Source organism: Pristiophorus japonicus, chromosome 10, assembly GCF_044704955.1.
Source record: "Pristiophorus japonicus isolate sPriJap1 chromosome 10, sPriJap1.hap1, whole genome shotgun sequence".
Lineage (NCBI taxonomy): Eukaryota > Metazoa > Chordata > Chondrichthyes > Pristiophoridae > Pristiophorus > Pristiophorus japonicus.
Window position 1 is genome coordinate 165,683,548 of NC_091986.1, and position 16,788 is coordinate 165,700,335.

General features: G+C 52.1%; 1 protein-coding gene across 1 annotated transcript in view; it reads right to left on the reverse strand.

The window, feature by feature from the left end:
• LOC139274847 (2-oxo-4-hydroxy-4-carboxy-5-ureidoimidazoline decarboxylase-like) overlaps nt 1-16,129 on the reverse strand; it is a 38,236-nt gene extending 22,107 nt beyond the window's left edge. The window contains exon 1 of the mRNA XM_070891548.1: nt 15,955-16,129. Coding sequence (XP_070747649.1) covers nt 15,955-16,129 — 175 coding nt within the window. The remainder of the gene's footprint in view (nt 1-15,954) is intronic.
• Nucleotides 16,130-16,788: the final 659 nt, after the last annotated feature.

The following is a 16,788-nucleotide window of genomic DNA, read 5'->3' on the forward strand; positions in this document are numbered from 1 at the left end:
CCTTTTTAGAATGTCCTGCACCCGCTCCGAGACATCCTTGACCCTTGCACCAGGGAGGCAACATACCATCCTGGAGTCTCGGTTGCGGCCGCAGAAACGCCTATCTGTTCCCCTCACAATTGAATCCCCTATCACTATCGCTCTCCCACTCTTTTTCCTGCCCTCCTGTGCAACAGAGCCAGCCACGGTGCCATGAACTTGGCTGCTGCTGCCCTCCCCTGATGAGTCATCCCCCCCAACAGCACTCAAAGCAGTGTATCTGTTTTGCAGGGGGATGACCACAGGGGACCCCTGCACTACCTTCCTTGCACTACTCTTCCTGCTGGTCTTCCATTCCCTATCTGGCTGTGGACCCTTTTCCTGCGGTAAGACCAACTCGCTACACGTGCTACTCACGTCATTCTCAGCATCGTGGATGCTCCAGAGTGAATCCACCCTCAGCTCCAATTCCGCAACGCGGTCCGTCAGGAGCTGGAGGCGGATACACTTCCCGCACACGTAGTCATCAGGGACACCGGAAGTGTCCCCGAGTTCCCACATGGTACAGGAGGAGCATAACACCCGACCGAGCTCTCCTGCCATGACTTAACCCTTAGATACACTTAAATTGGCAACAACAATGTTAAAATTTACTGACTGATATAAAAAAGAGAAAGAAAAGCTACTCACCAATCACCAGCCAATCACTTACCCCCTAGGCTGTGACGTCACCTTTCTGTTTCTTTCTACTTCTTTTTTGCCTTCTCCCTGTAGCTGCACAAGTACGCCTTTTATAGGCCTCTGCTCATCCCCGGATTCACGCCTCAGCGACCACGATCTCCCGCTGCCTCTCGCGGCCTTTTATAGGCCTCTGCTCATCCCCGGACTCACGCCTCAGCGACCACGAACTCCCGCTGCCTCTCGCGGCCTTTTATAGGCCTCTGCTGATCCCCGGGCTCACGCCTCGGTGACCACGAACTCCCGCTGCCTCTCGCGGCCTTTTATAGGCCTCTGCTGATCCCCGGACTCACGCCTCAGCGACCACGAACTCCCGCTGCCTCTCGCGGCCTTTTATAGGCCTTTGCTGATCCCCGGACTCACGCCTCAGCGACCACGCACTCCCGCTGCCTCTCGCGGCCTTTTATAGGCCTCTGCTGATCCCCGGACTCACGCCTCAGCGACCACGAACTCCCGCTGCTTCTCGCGGCCTTTTATAGGCCTCTGCTGATCCCCGGACTCACGCCTCAGCAACCACTAGGAGCGCCTCGAAAACGCTCAATTGTGTGTCACAGGCTAGGGAAGAAGGGGTTCGGAGTGTTTGACACTCACAGGTGCCTCACAGGCTAGGCATAAGCTGTGGGGACGCACGAGTCTCAAAAGCCCCTTTCATAAGCTGTGGACACAGTCTCTCCAGGGGTGCTCTTGCAGCACTCAGGGTACCTCACAGGCCAGGCATAAGCTTTGAGGGCAGAAGCCCAGAGAGAGACACCCAAGGCACAACAACACTCCCCGAGAACCCCTTACAGAACATGGTGACCACGGCAGGACATAAGCAAACAGGAAATGTTAATATAACAGATGAAATATTAAGAGAGGAAACTAAAATGGAGGAGAGAATTTCTTCATACATTTTTGGCAAGGTGAACCTCGCCAAACCTTGGGTGCAAGCCCTCACACGGGCAGAGCACCCAATGGATGCTGCTGCCCAGTGGACAGCAGGGAAGGACCACAACCGCAGGGTGGAAAAGGCCGTCTGGCTTATCTGCCTCACCCGCCAAGTCCGAAAGCTCAACCGGCGGGTGAAGGACTTGGAACAGAGTGTTCAGAAATCAGAGGAGCTCTCTGCTATCCGGGCTGCGGTTGGGGACAACCTGCTGGCCAAATAAGCTGAGGAGCAGCAAGGGAACTGGCAGTTGGAGGAGACCTTCCGAAATAGCCGGGACTATCTTCAGTGTCAGGTCACTGAGGCCAAGGGTAGTGAGGGGTCCCTCCGGGCACAGAACTCTCGGTACATCCAGAAAATTTGGGAACTAGAGAATAAATTAAAAGACGTACAGGCAGCCTATAAAGTGGCCAGTAGCAGTGAGTTTGCAGATCACGGTCCCTGCCAAGAGAGGATTAAAACTCTCACCCACGCTCTATCCCAGGCAAAGGGGATGGTCGCCCTGATAGGACCCGGAGGGTCCACAGGGGACAAAGGAGAGTATTGGGGATTAGAGGAGAATCCAAAGGCAAGAGATGCCCGACCACCTCCTGAGGCACCGGTGGTTTGTCCGGCGGGGTACCAGGAGGAGCGGGGCGCGCAGGTAGTAGCATACCCAGGGCTGGGGGCAGGACTATTAATGTGTCCCGCTCAGCAGCAGGGATGTGAGGCTCCTGCCAAGGGTCAGTTAAGGGCTGGATCAGGCGACCAGACACTGTCTGCTGCACCGGGTATGGGGGGACAGCCGGAGGTAGAGGGACCAGCGCAGAAAGATCCTGGGCCAGAGCGGATGTGCCCGGTCAGGCAGCGCAAGTACGGTCCTCCACAGGGAGGTGGCCAAGGTCAGGGAGCGCTGGAGAGCAACTTTATTATTCCCCATGGAGTTCAATCACTCAGGGCCATGGTGGCCCATTTGGCCAAACTCACTCGCAGCGGGGACCCGTCTATCCACTTCATGGAGGTGATGCAGGCAGGGGAAATTAATGGGTGCAACAAGGAAGAGACAGCCAAGCTGCTGCTCTTCTCTCTGGACAGCAAATTGTACCAGGCCCTACCGGCAGAATGCCGGAGGGGGCAGCACACATTTACTGAGGTCCAGAGGGTCGTCCTTGAGGCTATGGGCTCATAGGACATATGAGTCCTATGTCCTATGACCCCATAGGACTCACAGGACATATGAGTCGCAGGCGTTTGCGGACAGGCTGTGGGGAGCTCCTCGACCGGGCGAATCTTTCCGCGGTACAGACTGGCCATTGGCTGAGGATGCTGGTGGCATACTGCTTGCCCCGGCTCAAGGCCAGGGCAGAACTGTGGTTCGATTCCCGGGACCCCAACCTCACCGAGGAAGCAGTGGTCAGGCAACTGGCACTGGTCCAACAGAATGGAGGAGGGGAGGAGGAGAAAACCTCCAAAGGTCGGGTAAAGGAAGTAAAACCCAAATCGATTCCCAAAAGGGAATGGCACCAGGAGACTGGCTGCTCGTCTGATAAGGAGAGAGTGTGCTACGGGTGCGGGAAAGCTGGGCATTTTAAAAGGGATTGCAGGAGCCCAGTAAAGAGATATGGGGGGAGAAATCCTTCAGGAGCCGCCCAGAGTGGGGGAAGTGGAGCGAGCTCCTCACCATCCCTTGACGAGATAGTAGCTGCAGTGAGGACAGCGCTGGAGGGGACTGGGAAGGTTGCCACGGCAACAGGCAGGGAAGCACCAGCAACCCTGCCAGTACAGAGGCCATGACTAGCCCAGACCCAGCCTGCATACCTGTGCCCACTAGAATACGACCTCTGGGGACGACCCTGGGTCAAGATGGAGGTTGAGGGTGCATTGGGTACTTACCTTTTGGACACTGATGCTTCCAGCACGATAGTCCATTCGGAGGACCCCGCAACCTCACCGCTATCAAACGGGGTGCCATATCAACTAGTGGGTTCACAGGAAATGAGAAGACTGGGTTTTTCTCAGTCCCGCTCGCAGTTCGTTTAGGAGCACTCCAAACACAATGGAAGTGCGTCCTGATGAACTGGGAGCAGGTGGGAAAAGGGATCTTGGGGGCTGATTTCATCATCGCTCGCCAGTTCCTAGTAGACTTGAGGAATCACTGTCTATGGGGTACAGTGGGCACGGGAGCAGAGGGAGAAGTCATGGTTATTGATAAGAAACAGGGAAAAGGGACTCTGTGTACGATGAAGCCAAAAGGGGGTTACGACCTGGAGGTTCTGGTCGGTAACACCCCGGCCAAGTACCGGGCCTATGTGCAAGCAAATCTTGCAGCATTTGCCACCCATAAACACGATTGTGGGAGAGTCACAGGAGTGGAGGTTAGAATAGATAGGGATCCCATGTCCCGCTCGCAAAAGCAGTATGGCTTTCCCCGAGAGGCAAAAGCAGACTTGGAGACAGCTTTAAGCTCGCTTGTCGAGCAGGGTGTTTTGAGACCCATAGCCACCCATGTCAACTCCCCGCTTTGGCCGGTTAGGAAACCAGACAATTCTTGGAGGGCTACGGTGGATTATAGGGTGCTCAATAAAAACATCCCAGCTTATACCCCCACAGTAGCGGCGGTTGCGGATCTGATAGGGGAAATCCCTGCATCCGCAACCACGTTCACAGTGTTGGACATATCCAACGGGTTCTGGTCTATCCTTGTACGGAGGGAAGACCAGTGCAAGTTTGCCTTCACCTTCCGGGAACAGCAGTATACATGGAGCTGCCTCCCACAGGGCTTTCATAATAGTCCCAGCATCTTTCACCAATGCATGGCGAACTGCTTAAAAGGCTCAGCCAACCACACCAGCTGGTCCAGTATGTGGATGACCTGTTGTTGTTCACAGACAGCAGTGAGGAACACGGTCCACTGCTGGCCGAACTGCTGGTCTTACTGAAGGAAGGGGGTTTTAAAGATAACCCCAGAAAGCCCAGATAGGTTTAGGAGAAGTAAAATTTCTGGGCCTGACGATAAGGGCAGGAGAAAGGGCCATTGATGAGGCTAGAAGAAAGGCAGTGCAGGAACTCCCTGTCCCTAGGGATGTGTCGGGGGTAAGGTCTTTCCTGGGAATCACTGGCTACTGTAGGGACTTCATCGAGGACTATGCAGCCACTGCCGCCCCTCTGCTCAGACTCCTACATAAGGGGGTCGAGTGGGAATGGGACGAGGGCTGTGAGGCAGCATTTGTCCGTCTTAAGAGAGACCTGCAGGTAGCACCAGCCCTAGGGGCAATTGATGGGGGGGAGGAATTCTTCCTGGAGGTGGCAGCCAGTGGCGACAGATTAAGTGCAGTGTTGCTCCAGGTGCGAAACAGTCAGCTGAGACCAGTGGTGTATTCCTCCAGGGTCCTCACGGAGGTAGAAAAGGGATACTCCAATTGTGAGAGGCACTTGCTTGCCACCCACTGGGCAGTAAAGAGAGCTCAGATCTTTACCGGAATTATCCCCCATTACACTCCTCACCCATCATACCCCGACGCAGGTGCTGTTGGATGGGAGGATTAAGGACGGGACAGTGAGCAGTGCTAGGATCACTCGCTGGACCCTCCTCCTCTCCCAAATGACTTTAAAGGTCAAGGGCCTCTGCGAGCCCAGGCTCGCAGCAAATTTAATCTATCCAGGGCAGCCGCATAGATGCGCTGTGGAGGGGGTATGGGACATCAACTTTGGATTTCGGGCAGGGATACACCCCACAGGCCATGGGATCTACGTTGATGGCTCCAGTTCAGTGTCCGCAGGTACAAGACTCACGGGCTGCGGAGTTTGGGATCCCAAGGCAGGGATTGCCTTGGCTCTTAAACTCCCATGCACCCTGAGCGCCCAGCAGGCGGAACTCTCGGCGGTGATGTATGTGGTCACACACCCCGAGGAATTCCCTACCCCATATACGATTTGCTCGGACAGCATGTTCACTTGCAATTCGTGTACAGAGTATCTGGCGATTTGGTCACGCCGGGGGTACACCTCTGCGGATGGGAAGCCCCTTGTGACCAAACCCCTGCTAGAAAGGATCGTGGCTGCAGTGGGAGAAACCGGGGATGTATATATTCATAAGGTAAAGGCCCATTCCAAAACTGAGCCACGGGGGGGAAGGTAACCAGCAGGCAGACCTGCTGGCAAGGGAAGGTGCTCGTACAGGTCGCCCATGGGACCCATACGAGGCAGGCAGGATAGCAGCAGCAAGAAGCAAGCCAGGGACACAAGGGAGCGTAGGGGCGGCTGCGGCCCCAGACCTTAAAGTAGTCCAGATGCAGGATCCAGTCCTGAAGGCTGCCTTGGCTGCTATCAAAAAGGGGGAAAAGGCTGAGGGCCCATACAGTGCTGCAGATATTGCTATGCTGGAAGGCATGTTGTTTAAAGGGGGAAAATGGGTAGTGCCGCCACAACACCGGAGGGAATTCCTTCAGCTGGCCCATGAGGGTCCAGGTGCGGGACACCCCGGGCCGGAATCTACCTGGCAACGGGTAGAAAAGGCAGGGTGGTGGCCAGGCCTCCGGGAAGACGTCTGCGACTTCTGTGTGGGCTGTCTGGTTTGCGCTGCAAACAATCCAGACCCTCAGAAAAGGAAGGTGTCTATGGGACACGTCAGGCGGGTAGAGGGACCATGGCAGTCGATCCAGATCGACTACCGGCCGCCCAGGGAGGTTATAAATACTGCCTCGTCCTGGTGGATGTGTTTTCCAAGTGGGTGGAAGCCTTCCCTTGCTGAACAGCTACCGCGGTGGGGACTGCAAAAATCCTGGTGAGGGAGGTGTTCTGTCGGTGGGGCCTACTTCAAATCGTGGAGTCCAACCGGGGAAGCCATTTCACCGGCCAGGTGATGCAGGCCACCCTAAAGGTGCTGGGGATAAGAGCCAAATGGCATGTCGCCTACAACCCTCAGTCTCAGGCTCCGTAGAACGCCTGAACCGGACCCTAAAGGAAAAGCTGCGCAAGGAGACGGGAGACTCACCGAACAAGTGGGTGGAGGTCTTACCATTGGTCCTCATGGGAATCCGGGCCAGTCAGTCAAAGAGCACAGGGTACTCACCCCATGAGCTGATGACTGGCCGGATCATGAGAACCCCAGTGCATGTGTTGGCGCCGGTTCTCACCGAAGGGCAGCTTCGAGAGGTGAACCGGGACCGCTTTGTCAGGAATCTGTTTGAACAGCTTCAACAGATTCACTGGCAGGCGGCCAACAACATGGGTAAACAGCACCGTGCCAATCGGCTGCTGCTGGAACCCCACAGTCACCATGATTGGGAGGTGGGTGACCAGGTGATGGTGAGAAGCTTCGCCCGGGTCGGGGTATTTGAACCACTGTATATGGGACCATACAGCATAGTCGACAAGGCTAGCCCTATGGTCTATGCGGTTCGATTGCCTCGCCGGGTGAAGTGGTATCACATTAATCAGTGTAAATTTTTGACCCCAAAAGAGGTAAAAAAACAGAGGGGACGAGCAAGGGAAGGGAATCAGGCACTGGGGGAAGAACAGGCCCCGGCGGATTTGGAGGCTCCGGAGGAGGCAGTGGGCCCCAAAGCTCTACAGCCCGGGGATGGTTCACTGCTCCTGTAAGGCTATCCCACCACTGGGTAGAGGTTCCCAGCCCACTAACAGAAGTAGGGAGAAAGGCTCTACCATTAGCAAGGTCCAACGGGAAGCTGAACCTCCCATGGTGGATCAGCTGGGGCTAGCCTAGGAGGTGGAGGAGATAGCATTGCAGCCCATAACGTGGGACTCTGCACCGACAGTAAGGAGGAGTGACAGAGTGCCACAGCCCAGGGCGCTGTGGTCCCCTGTTTGCTTAGCTCCCCGCCCCAGACCGAGAAGGCGAAAGACAACAGGGAGGGTGCTCTGTTGTGCTAGCAAGCATCTCCCACTGATTATCCAGGGCTCGGGAGGGCCTTGGAGGACAGCACAAGACTCATTAAGGGGGACTATACGAGCCCCTCAGCGGAGGGCATCCTGGTCCCCAGGGTACGGTCAGCCGAGTGGTCGACAACGCCTGTACAGTGACAGGATGTAGCCTGGCCACCCGGGGTCGGGTGGCGGTGTGTATATTTTCCCTTCCTGTTTTGTTACTTTGTGTTGTGTGCATATGTGTTTAGGTAAGGCAGTGACTGTTGGGTACAGCATTTTTGTGTTTGGAACATGTTACGCGGGTCGAGCCTGGAAAGGTCTCTCAAGGCAAGGTCATGTTCTTCTTGCCTTTCAGATGTCAACACCTCCCTACTGGCTGTTAGTGATGCTGGTATCGCTAAGGATCTGCACCGGGCACCGAGGGGACACCGAGGACTCCCTGGTTTTCGGATGCTCCGGGGGCAGAGCGCCGACAGTGATCACAGGAGAAGGGACTCCGGCAGCGGATGGCCAGGTCACCTACTCCCACAAGGGGAGATGGCCTGGGTGGTTGGGATCGAACTCCACCAAGTACTCCAACCATAAGGACTTTACCTACGGAGAGGCCTCCATCCCCTGCCCGGAGATCACTGTGGCCACTTCCAGAGTGAGAGTGACAGACTGGTATAAACAGTGAGATAGGGCCAAACCAGGCAGGCAGAGGCGTGGCACTTTAAATGACATTTTCACGGGGTTTAACACTGGGGCGTCCGCCATAAACAGTTTGGATAACATGCAGCTGGCCCTCCAGATAAATGGGTTAAAGAATCAGCAAAGTCCTGGGGGACGAGAATACCGTAGTGGGATCCGCGCTCCACGAAGAGGTGGCAATGACAGTTCACTTAAAGGAGATTATCTCTCAATTGGAGGCGCAGGCCAGGGCTGTAAACGCCTTGATTCGGGAGGATAGAAACGCCTCCGATCAAGCCGCCCAAAATGAGGTGTGCATGCTCTATGGGGCCTGGTTGCTGGGAGAGGGACGGAGTAACCTCGAGGATCTGAGACAGGGACAGGTCCCCTCCTGGATCAGCAACCAGCGCTTAGCAGCACTGCACCCTTATGATAATGTTTTGAGTCCTTGCCAACTTCGTGTAGCGTCGGAACCTACCCGATACCGGTGGACTGTGGAAAGTCAAACCATACCATCATGGGTGTGGTGGTCAGAATGCTCGTGATGGGGGCGTCCCCACGACCAGCACCCCTGTACCGAGTGGAGAATGTGGGAGTCATTCATGGATGGGTGCATGTTCGATTCCAAGAGGTCCCACCTTATGTCACAATGTGGGAGCACACTGTGACAGGTACAGACCTCTCGGGTTGTCGGAGCAGGGGAGCACAGGTAATCCTAGCATATGTAGGCGGTGGGACATATTGTGTCACCACAAGTGCCCAACGGTATGAAGACGGACCGGGAAGGTGGTGTCCAATACCGTACAGCAGCTTTTGCTTTAAACCCAGGGCAGAGGTTCAAGTGGCACACACCAGAATCACACCCATCCCTGAACCTTCCACGATTCACCTCACGGTACAAAACAACCTCAGCCAACTACAACAATATGTCGCCCATTTTGGCTATCCCATTGCCCCACTACCTGAGAAACTTACAGCCCTCCTCCAGGCAGTGGATTTGTCTCAAAAACATTTTTACACCATGGAGCAGAAAACTGAAATTCTAGCAGGGGAGATTGCCTAGATTAAACGCCCAGCATGGTGGGATTTGGGGATACGGGCAGACATACCTGCGTGGATCCGGGTGGGATTGCATGCCTTAGCAATCGGCCAACTCCTGATTGTAGCATATCTGCTAGTTACAAGCTGTAAGCTCAGGAGAAAAAGAAAAAGAAAGCAGTTCCTCAAGCTACTACACAGACAGGAGAGCCGTTGCTAAACACTCAAGGCGTGTAAACAAAGCTTGACCGCAACACTTAGGCGGTTTTGTTATTCCCAGGAATGACTGCGTTTTCATACATGGCCCCTGGGGAGTTTGCAGGGCAGGTTTCTTTGTTTTACGGTTAAGACTGAAATGAGACTCAATGTACAATTACTGTTGTAACCTTAAGTACATATATGTATATTGCGGTCGTATATTGTAACCTGTTGGATTCTGTGTTTGGTACTGCGTTAAAAGGAATTCCAATATATATCGACGGGATCAATTTAGAGTTAAACTGGGGAAAGTTGGGCAATTTGGGAGACCTAGGGTTTTCTCACCACCCTGAACTTTGACACACTCGAGTGGTGTCTGACTGTGTCAGATGGGGGATTATGTAGGGGAGGACGAAAACCCCCTCATTTTACCCTGAAGGAAAAGGGCTGTGGGATCTGTCTGTGCTGCAATGTGAAATTGAAACAGAGACGGTTTGACCTTGGCAGAGCAGTGATTGGACGGGGGAGGACAATGGAGGGCCAATGGTGGGACAGAGTCAGCCCAAAGAATGGGGCTTTCAAGTCAATGGGAGAGCACTTGCTCGAAAACTGTGGGACTGATTCATCGCCATTATCGGGCTATTGTCTTCCCCATGTTTACACTATGGAAGGAAATTATGCAGAACTTCAGAAAACTAGGGAACCCAAAACAAACCAAGGACATACACAATGGCTACAGGAGGCCAACCCAATCACCACCTACTCAAACCTTGAGTAGGTTAGAAAAACTGAATTGGAGGAAAATTATGCAGACCTTCAGAAAGTAGGGAACCCAAAACAACCCAAGGGCCTACACAATGGCTACAGGAGGCCAACGCAATCAACACCTATTAAAACCTTGAGTACGTTAACATCAGTGGAAAAAACCCGCAATAAGCTAAAACTGCTGCATTTTTCAAAATCACAAAGCCCACCAATGGGAAGGATCAATTTCAGCACGAGAGGTGGACTGGATAATCTGGCTATAAAAAGGGGTTTCTGACGCAGTGTGTGGTTCCCTGCTCTCGTGATCCAACAACCAGCAAGCCTCTCGACACTGAAGGAAAACCAGTGTCCGAAGACACCAAAGACAGAAGAGACAAACCACCAGACTGCAGAAGGCACAGTAGTGTGTATAACCTCTGGTCCCCGGAACTCCCAACTCAGTTAGGCCAGGAAAGGTGGGAGGTTGGGCATTGTATTGTTAAACTTGTGTAAAGATTTTCATTGTGTCCGTTTAGTGGGATTTAGGGGGATTGTTTTGTTGGTGTATTGCTGTTTGTTGAGATACACCTTGTCAAATAAATTGGAAGCCTAAGTTCCTCTTGGAATCACCTTGTCTCAGTTCTGTTGTATTACATCTCCTGATCATGAGTCTTATGTCAGAACAGTGTAAGGGAAGCTAGGAGCGCCTCGAAAACGCTCAACTGTGTGTCACAGGCTAGGGAAGAAGGGGTTCGGAGTGTTTGACACTCACAGGTGCCTCACAGGCTAGGCATAAGCTGTGGGGACGCACAAGTCTCAAAAACCCCCTTCATAAGCTTTGGACACAGTCTCTCCAGGGGTGCTCTTGCAGCACTCAGGGTACCTCACAGGCCAAGCATAAGCTGTGTGGGCAGAAGCCCAGAGAGAGACACCCAAGGCACTACAACATTCCCCGAGAATCCCTTACACCACATAGATGAAAAAAAAAACCCTGAATGTCGCAACCGCTTCCTCCTTCATGGAAAATAAAGACTTTTCGCAGACAAAATCCTAAAATGCTTCCATTTCTGGCCTCAAATAATTTGTTAAATGGCTTGCATTTTTCAGGAGGTATCCCATTATGCTGTGCAGACAGGCCCTGCACCTGTTTGCATCAGCCGTAAAATCTTCAGGCGTAATTGCTGGGCAGTTGGTGGGCAATTAGCCCAGCTTTGTACCAGCAATGAGGATTTCACTGTAGGAGCAGTTGATCTGTTAAGTGAGAACTTGACAGATTGCAAGTTCGGGATTTAGCCCTTGCGCTTCCCAAACCTGCGGTATATTTCAAAGGCGGTATGACGGTGTACTCTCATACCCACCGCAAATTCTAGCCCTATGTAAATAAATGTATTTTTTAGTTAGTTTTAACTACGGGTTTTCATTGAGCGTTTTTTTATAGTCCCAAAGAAGCAAAAAAGAGGCTTATCACAGTGGAATCCAGTTGAAGATCTTATACAATTCAATGTGTATTTAACATCGTCTCAGTTGGTGGTCAGTTGTGGAGATGAGTTTTTAAATGAATATGTGAGTGCACTTGTTTTCTGACTGGACCAAGGCAAGTTATCTATAAAATCTTTCCACTTGCCTGGATGAGTGCGGCTCCAACAACCCTCAAGAAGCTCAACACCATCCAGGACAAAGCAACCTGCTTGATTGGCACCCAATCCACCACCTTAAACAGTCACTTCCTCCACCATCGATGCACCGTGTCTGCAGTGTGTACCTTCTACAAGATGTATTGCAGCAACTCGCCAAGGCTTCTTCGGCAGCACCTCCCAAACCTATGTTCCCCTCCAAGTCGCACACCATCCTGACATGGAAATATATCACCGTTCCTTTATCGTCGCTAGGTCAAAATCCCAGAACTTCTTACCTAACAGCACTAGGGAAGTACCTTTACCACGTGGACTACAGCGGTTTAAGAAGGCGGCTCACCATCACCTTCTCAAGAGCAATTAGGGATGGGCAATAAATGCTGGCCTTGTCAGCGACGCCCACATCCCGTGACTGAATAAAAATAACATATTCATTACAATTGTGGTGATTAAACATAGAATCCAGTGTTCACTGTTCCTGTTTTTCCTGCTTTAGATTGACTTTGAATTCAAGACATGTTTTATCCAATTAAAAAAGAGAACCACATTTTTAAGGTTCATGGTTTCTGGCACCTTTACATTGGTTAACTGTCAAAACGTCTGAGCTCCCGGGCAACGATAGCAGTACACCATTCTGGTCTGTCACTGTTGGGGTTGTCCATGGGGATGTTCCACATCCCGAACTTCATTTTGAAGAGTGGAAGATGCCTGTGTTTGAGTTCTTTTAACGTGGGGTGGTTGTTGCACACCAGCTACCACTGGTGACATTGACATCACAGCCCTAAATGAGACCTGGCGGGCAGGGGAAGGCCAGCTCAAGGAACAAAGTGGTGGTTACACCTTCTTCTGGAAAGGTAAACCAGAAGAAGATCGCCACCTCCATGGAATTGGCTTCACCATAAAAATCGATCTAGTTGGCTGTCTCAGATCCCTTGCGGGATCAACGAACGTCTCATGACTCTTCAGATCACCCCAGCCCAGAATCAGTGCATTACGGTCTTCAGCACGTACACCCCAACACTGGAAGCTACAGATGAGACCAAAAAGGAATTCTACTCCAGCCTAGAACAATCCCTATCTCGAATACCAACAGACGACAAGCTGATCCTCCTGGGCAACTTTAATGCCTGAGTTGGAAAGGACACAGACCTCTGGGGAGATGTGATTGGCAGAAAGGGGGTACGGAAATCCAACTCCAACGGTACCCTCCTCCTGACAAAATGCTTAGACATGGCCTCATTCACCCTGTTCCATCAGAAAGACAAGTATAAGGCTTCATGGCAGCACCCTCGCTCCAAGCGCTGGCATCTGCTAAACAACATCATCGTTCAAGCGAGGAACCGCAAGGACGTGCACATCACCTGCGCCATGACAGGAGCTGACAACTACTGGATGGACCACCGCCTAATCTGCTCTGTCATCACCATTAACGTAGCCCCAAAACAGCGATGGTAACAGACAAAATGCCGCAGGAAAATCAACGCTGGAGCACTCCAAGACCCGGCTAAGAAATCACTATTCAGCCAGCACCTCACTGCCAACCTGGTGACTCCCAGTGACCCAGAGATGCAGAATGTCCACAGCGCCTCATCTGCCCTCAAGGCCTCCATAATTAGTACCTTGAAGAGACGCTCGGTCACTCGACTAGGAAACACCAAGACTGGTTCGACGAGAATGACCGAGATCCAGGAGCGAATAAACCGCAAGCGGAAGGCATTCTTGGACTGGAAACAGCAACCCAACTCGAGAGCAAGAAAGCAGCTCTACAGACGTCTGAAGGCCAAGGTCCAACAAAAAACTTTCGACCTAAAGAACAGATGGTGGGTGGAGAAAATACAGTAGATCCAGCAACTAGCTAACAACCATGACATACGTGGATTCTTCAGTGCAGTCAAGACCACCTACAGCCCAAGCACCCAAGGCCCTACCCCACTGCTGGCCAAGAACGGAGAGTTGCTCATCAAGGACCGAGTCTGTGCTCGCTGGAAGGAGCACTTCGAAGACTACCTCAACTGAGGCTCTCTCTTCGACGTGAGTGTCCTCGACTCCATCCCACAGCATGCTACCCACCGCCATCTCAGCACAACCCCAGCCCAGCATGAAGTAGAAAAGGCCATCTGACAACTGAAAAAGAACAAGGCCTCAGGAGCAGGTGGAATCCCCGCCGAAGCACTAAAACGTAGCGGAGAAACACTTTTGGCGCGAATACAAAATCTCATTTCTCTCATCTGGAAGGAGGAGAGCATGCCAGGGGATTTCAAGAAAGGCGACAGGTCCAATTGCGTTAACTACGGAGGAGTTTCCCTGCTGTCTGCCACGGGGAATGTCATTGCAAAATCCTCCTTAATCGCCTTCTCCCAGTGGCTGAAGAACTCCTCCCAGAGTCGCAATGCAGATTCTGCCCACTCAGGGGCACAATGAACATGATCTTCACCGCGTGGCAAATCCAAGAGAAATGCAGGGAACAGCACCAACCCCTGTACACAGCCTTCTTTGACCTCACAAAGGCCTTCGACAGTCAACTGTGAGGGATTATGGAGCGTCCTCCTCAAATTCGGATGCCCCCAAAAGTTTGTCACCATCCTTCGCCTGCTTCACGACGACATGCAAGCCGTGATCCTGACCAATGGATCCACCACAGACCCAATCCACATTCACACCGGGATCAAGCAAGGCTGTGTCATTGCACCAATGCTCTTTTCAATCTTCCTTGCTGCAATGCTCCAAGTCAACATCAGTAAGCTCCCCGTTGGAGTGGAGCTAATCTACAGAACAAACGGGAAACTGTTCAACCTCCGCTGCCTCCAGGTCAGATCCAAGGTCATCCCATCCTCTGTCATTGAATTACAGTACACAGACGCATCTGCATCTGCGCACACTCGGAGGCCAAACTCCAAGCCGTTGCCAATGCCTTCACTGAAGCTTACGAGAGCATGGGCCTTAAGCTAAACACCCGTAAGGCAAAGGTGCTCACCAACCTGTCCCCGCCATGCAGCACTGCTCCCCGATTATCAAAGTCCATGACGAGACCTTGAACAATGTGGACCATTTTCCATACCTCGGGAGCCTACTTTCAACAAGGACAGACGTCGATTATGAAGTCCATCGCTGCCTTCAGTGTGCCAGTGCAGCCTTCGGTCGCCTGAGGAAAAGAGTGTTTGAAGACCAGGACCTCAAACCCGGCACCAAGCTCATGGTCTACAGAGCAGTAGTGATTCCCGCCCTCCTATATGTCTGAGACATAGACTATGTACAGCAGGCACCCCAAAGCACTGGTGAAGTACCACCAACGCTGCCTCCGCAAGATCCTGACAATCCAATGGCAGGATAGGCACACCAACGTCAGTGTTCTTGCTCAGGCCAACATCCCCAGCATTGAAGCACTGACCATGCTCGACCAGCTCCATTGGGCGGGCCCCGTCGTCCACATGCCCAATACGAGACTCCCAAAACAGGCGCTCTACTCAGAGCTCCGACAGCAAGTGAGCCCTAGGTGGGCAGAGGAAATGCTTCAAGGACACCCTCAAAGCCTCCTTGAAAAAGTGAACATCCCCACCGACACCTGGGAATCCCTGGCCCAAGACAGCTCAAAGTGGAAGAAAAGCATCCGGGAAGGCACCGAACACCTCGAGTCTCTACGCCAAGAGCAAGCTGAAATCAAGCGTAAACAGCGGAAGGAGCGCACGGCAACCCAAGCACCCTACCCACCCGTTCCTTCAACCACCGTCTGTCCCACCTGTGACAGAGACTGTAGGTCCCGCATTGGACTCATTAGTCACATGAGAACTCATTTTTAGCGTGGAAGCAAGTCATCCTCGATTCCGAGGGACTTCCTAAGAAGAAGATTGATTAACTCCTTTGTGCGATAATATATTCTACAGCTGGCTCAGTCCCTGGATCTTGCTGCGAGAAAACGCTTACCTGAAACTTTTGGAACTAACATTGAGCTCTTTAAGCTCTATGAACTATGCAAATAGTTCTATTTTTCAGTTAGTTTTAACTATAGATTTTCATTTAACTTTTTTTAGTCCCATTAAAGAAAAAAAGACTCATCACAGCTGAAAATCTTGTACAATTCAATTGTGTATTTAACATTGTCTAAAAAGATGATCATTGTGAAAATTGAGATTTTAAATGAATTTGTGAGTGCACATGTTTTCTTACCGGACTGAGGCAAGTTATCTATAAAATCTCCAATGCTTTTTTCCAAGGCATACATCCTTGTAAAGGGGCGATCTGTCCAAACTGCAGCTGTAATCATTGGGCATGTCTCAACCACATTCCCAAACACATTTACAAACTCTTCGTAATTCATGGCGTTAACAACTTGGATATCCATAACTGTTGTCCGGCTGTTGCAGAGCGCAGAATGTAAAGAGCGAGAGGTGAGTTCTTTGGTGTTTACCTTCAGGGACAGCGAACGCGGTGTCAGTGCTCCTGTATGTAGAAAAACACCCGTCTGGCCCCCAAGGCCGGCAAAGATCGGGCAGCCAAAACTCCCGGCCCTGTACGTTTTTGGTTTTGAGGTGGGGGTGTTGCAGACGCGGGTCAACTGACTATTACAATAGGTGATCTCCCGGGGGAGGGGGTCCCGCCAGCGATTGGCTGAGAGGTAATGGGGTAAGGGGCCTGGAGCTGCTGCAGCAGTTTGAAGGGCTGGGGAGTGCCAAGCTGGTTTTACAATGGGCATCGTGCGCCCAGTCACCTGGAATTTTCACCGGTGGTCTCCCAATCTGCCGCCATAACTTCAGTGGAAGATTTGTGAGAATTCCAGAGAATCACCATGAACAACAACAACTTGCATTTATATAACGCCTTTAACGGCGTAAAATGTTCCAGGGTGCTTCAGAAGCATATTATCGAGCAAAATTTGACACCGAGCCACGTAAGGAGATATAAAGACAAGTGGAAGTAGGTTTTAAGGACCGTCTTAAAGGAAGAGACAGAGGTACACATGCAGAGCGGCTTGAGGGGGTGAGGGGGGGCTGGTGGGGGGGG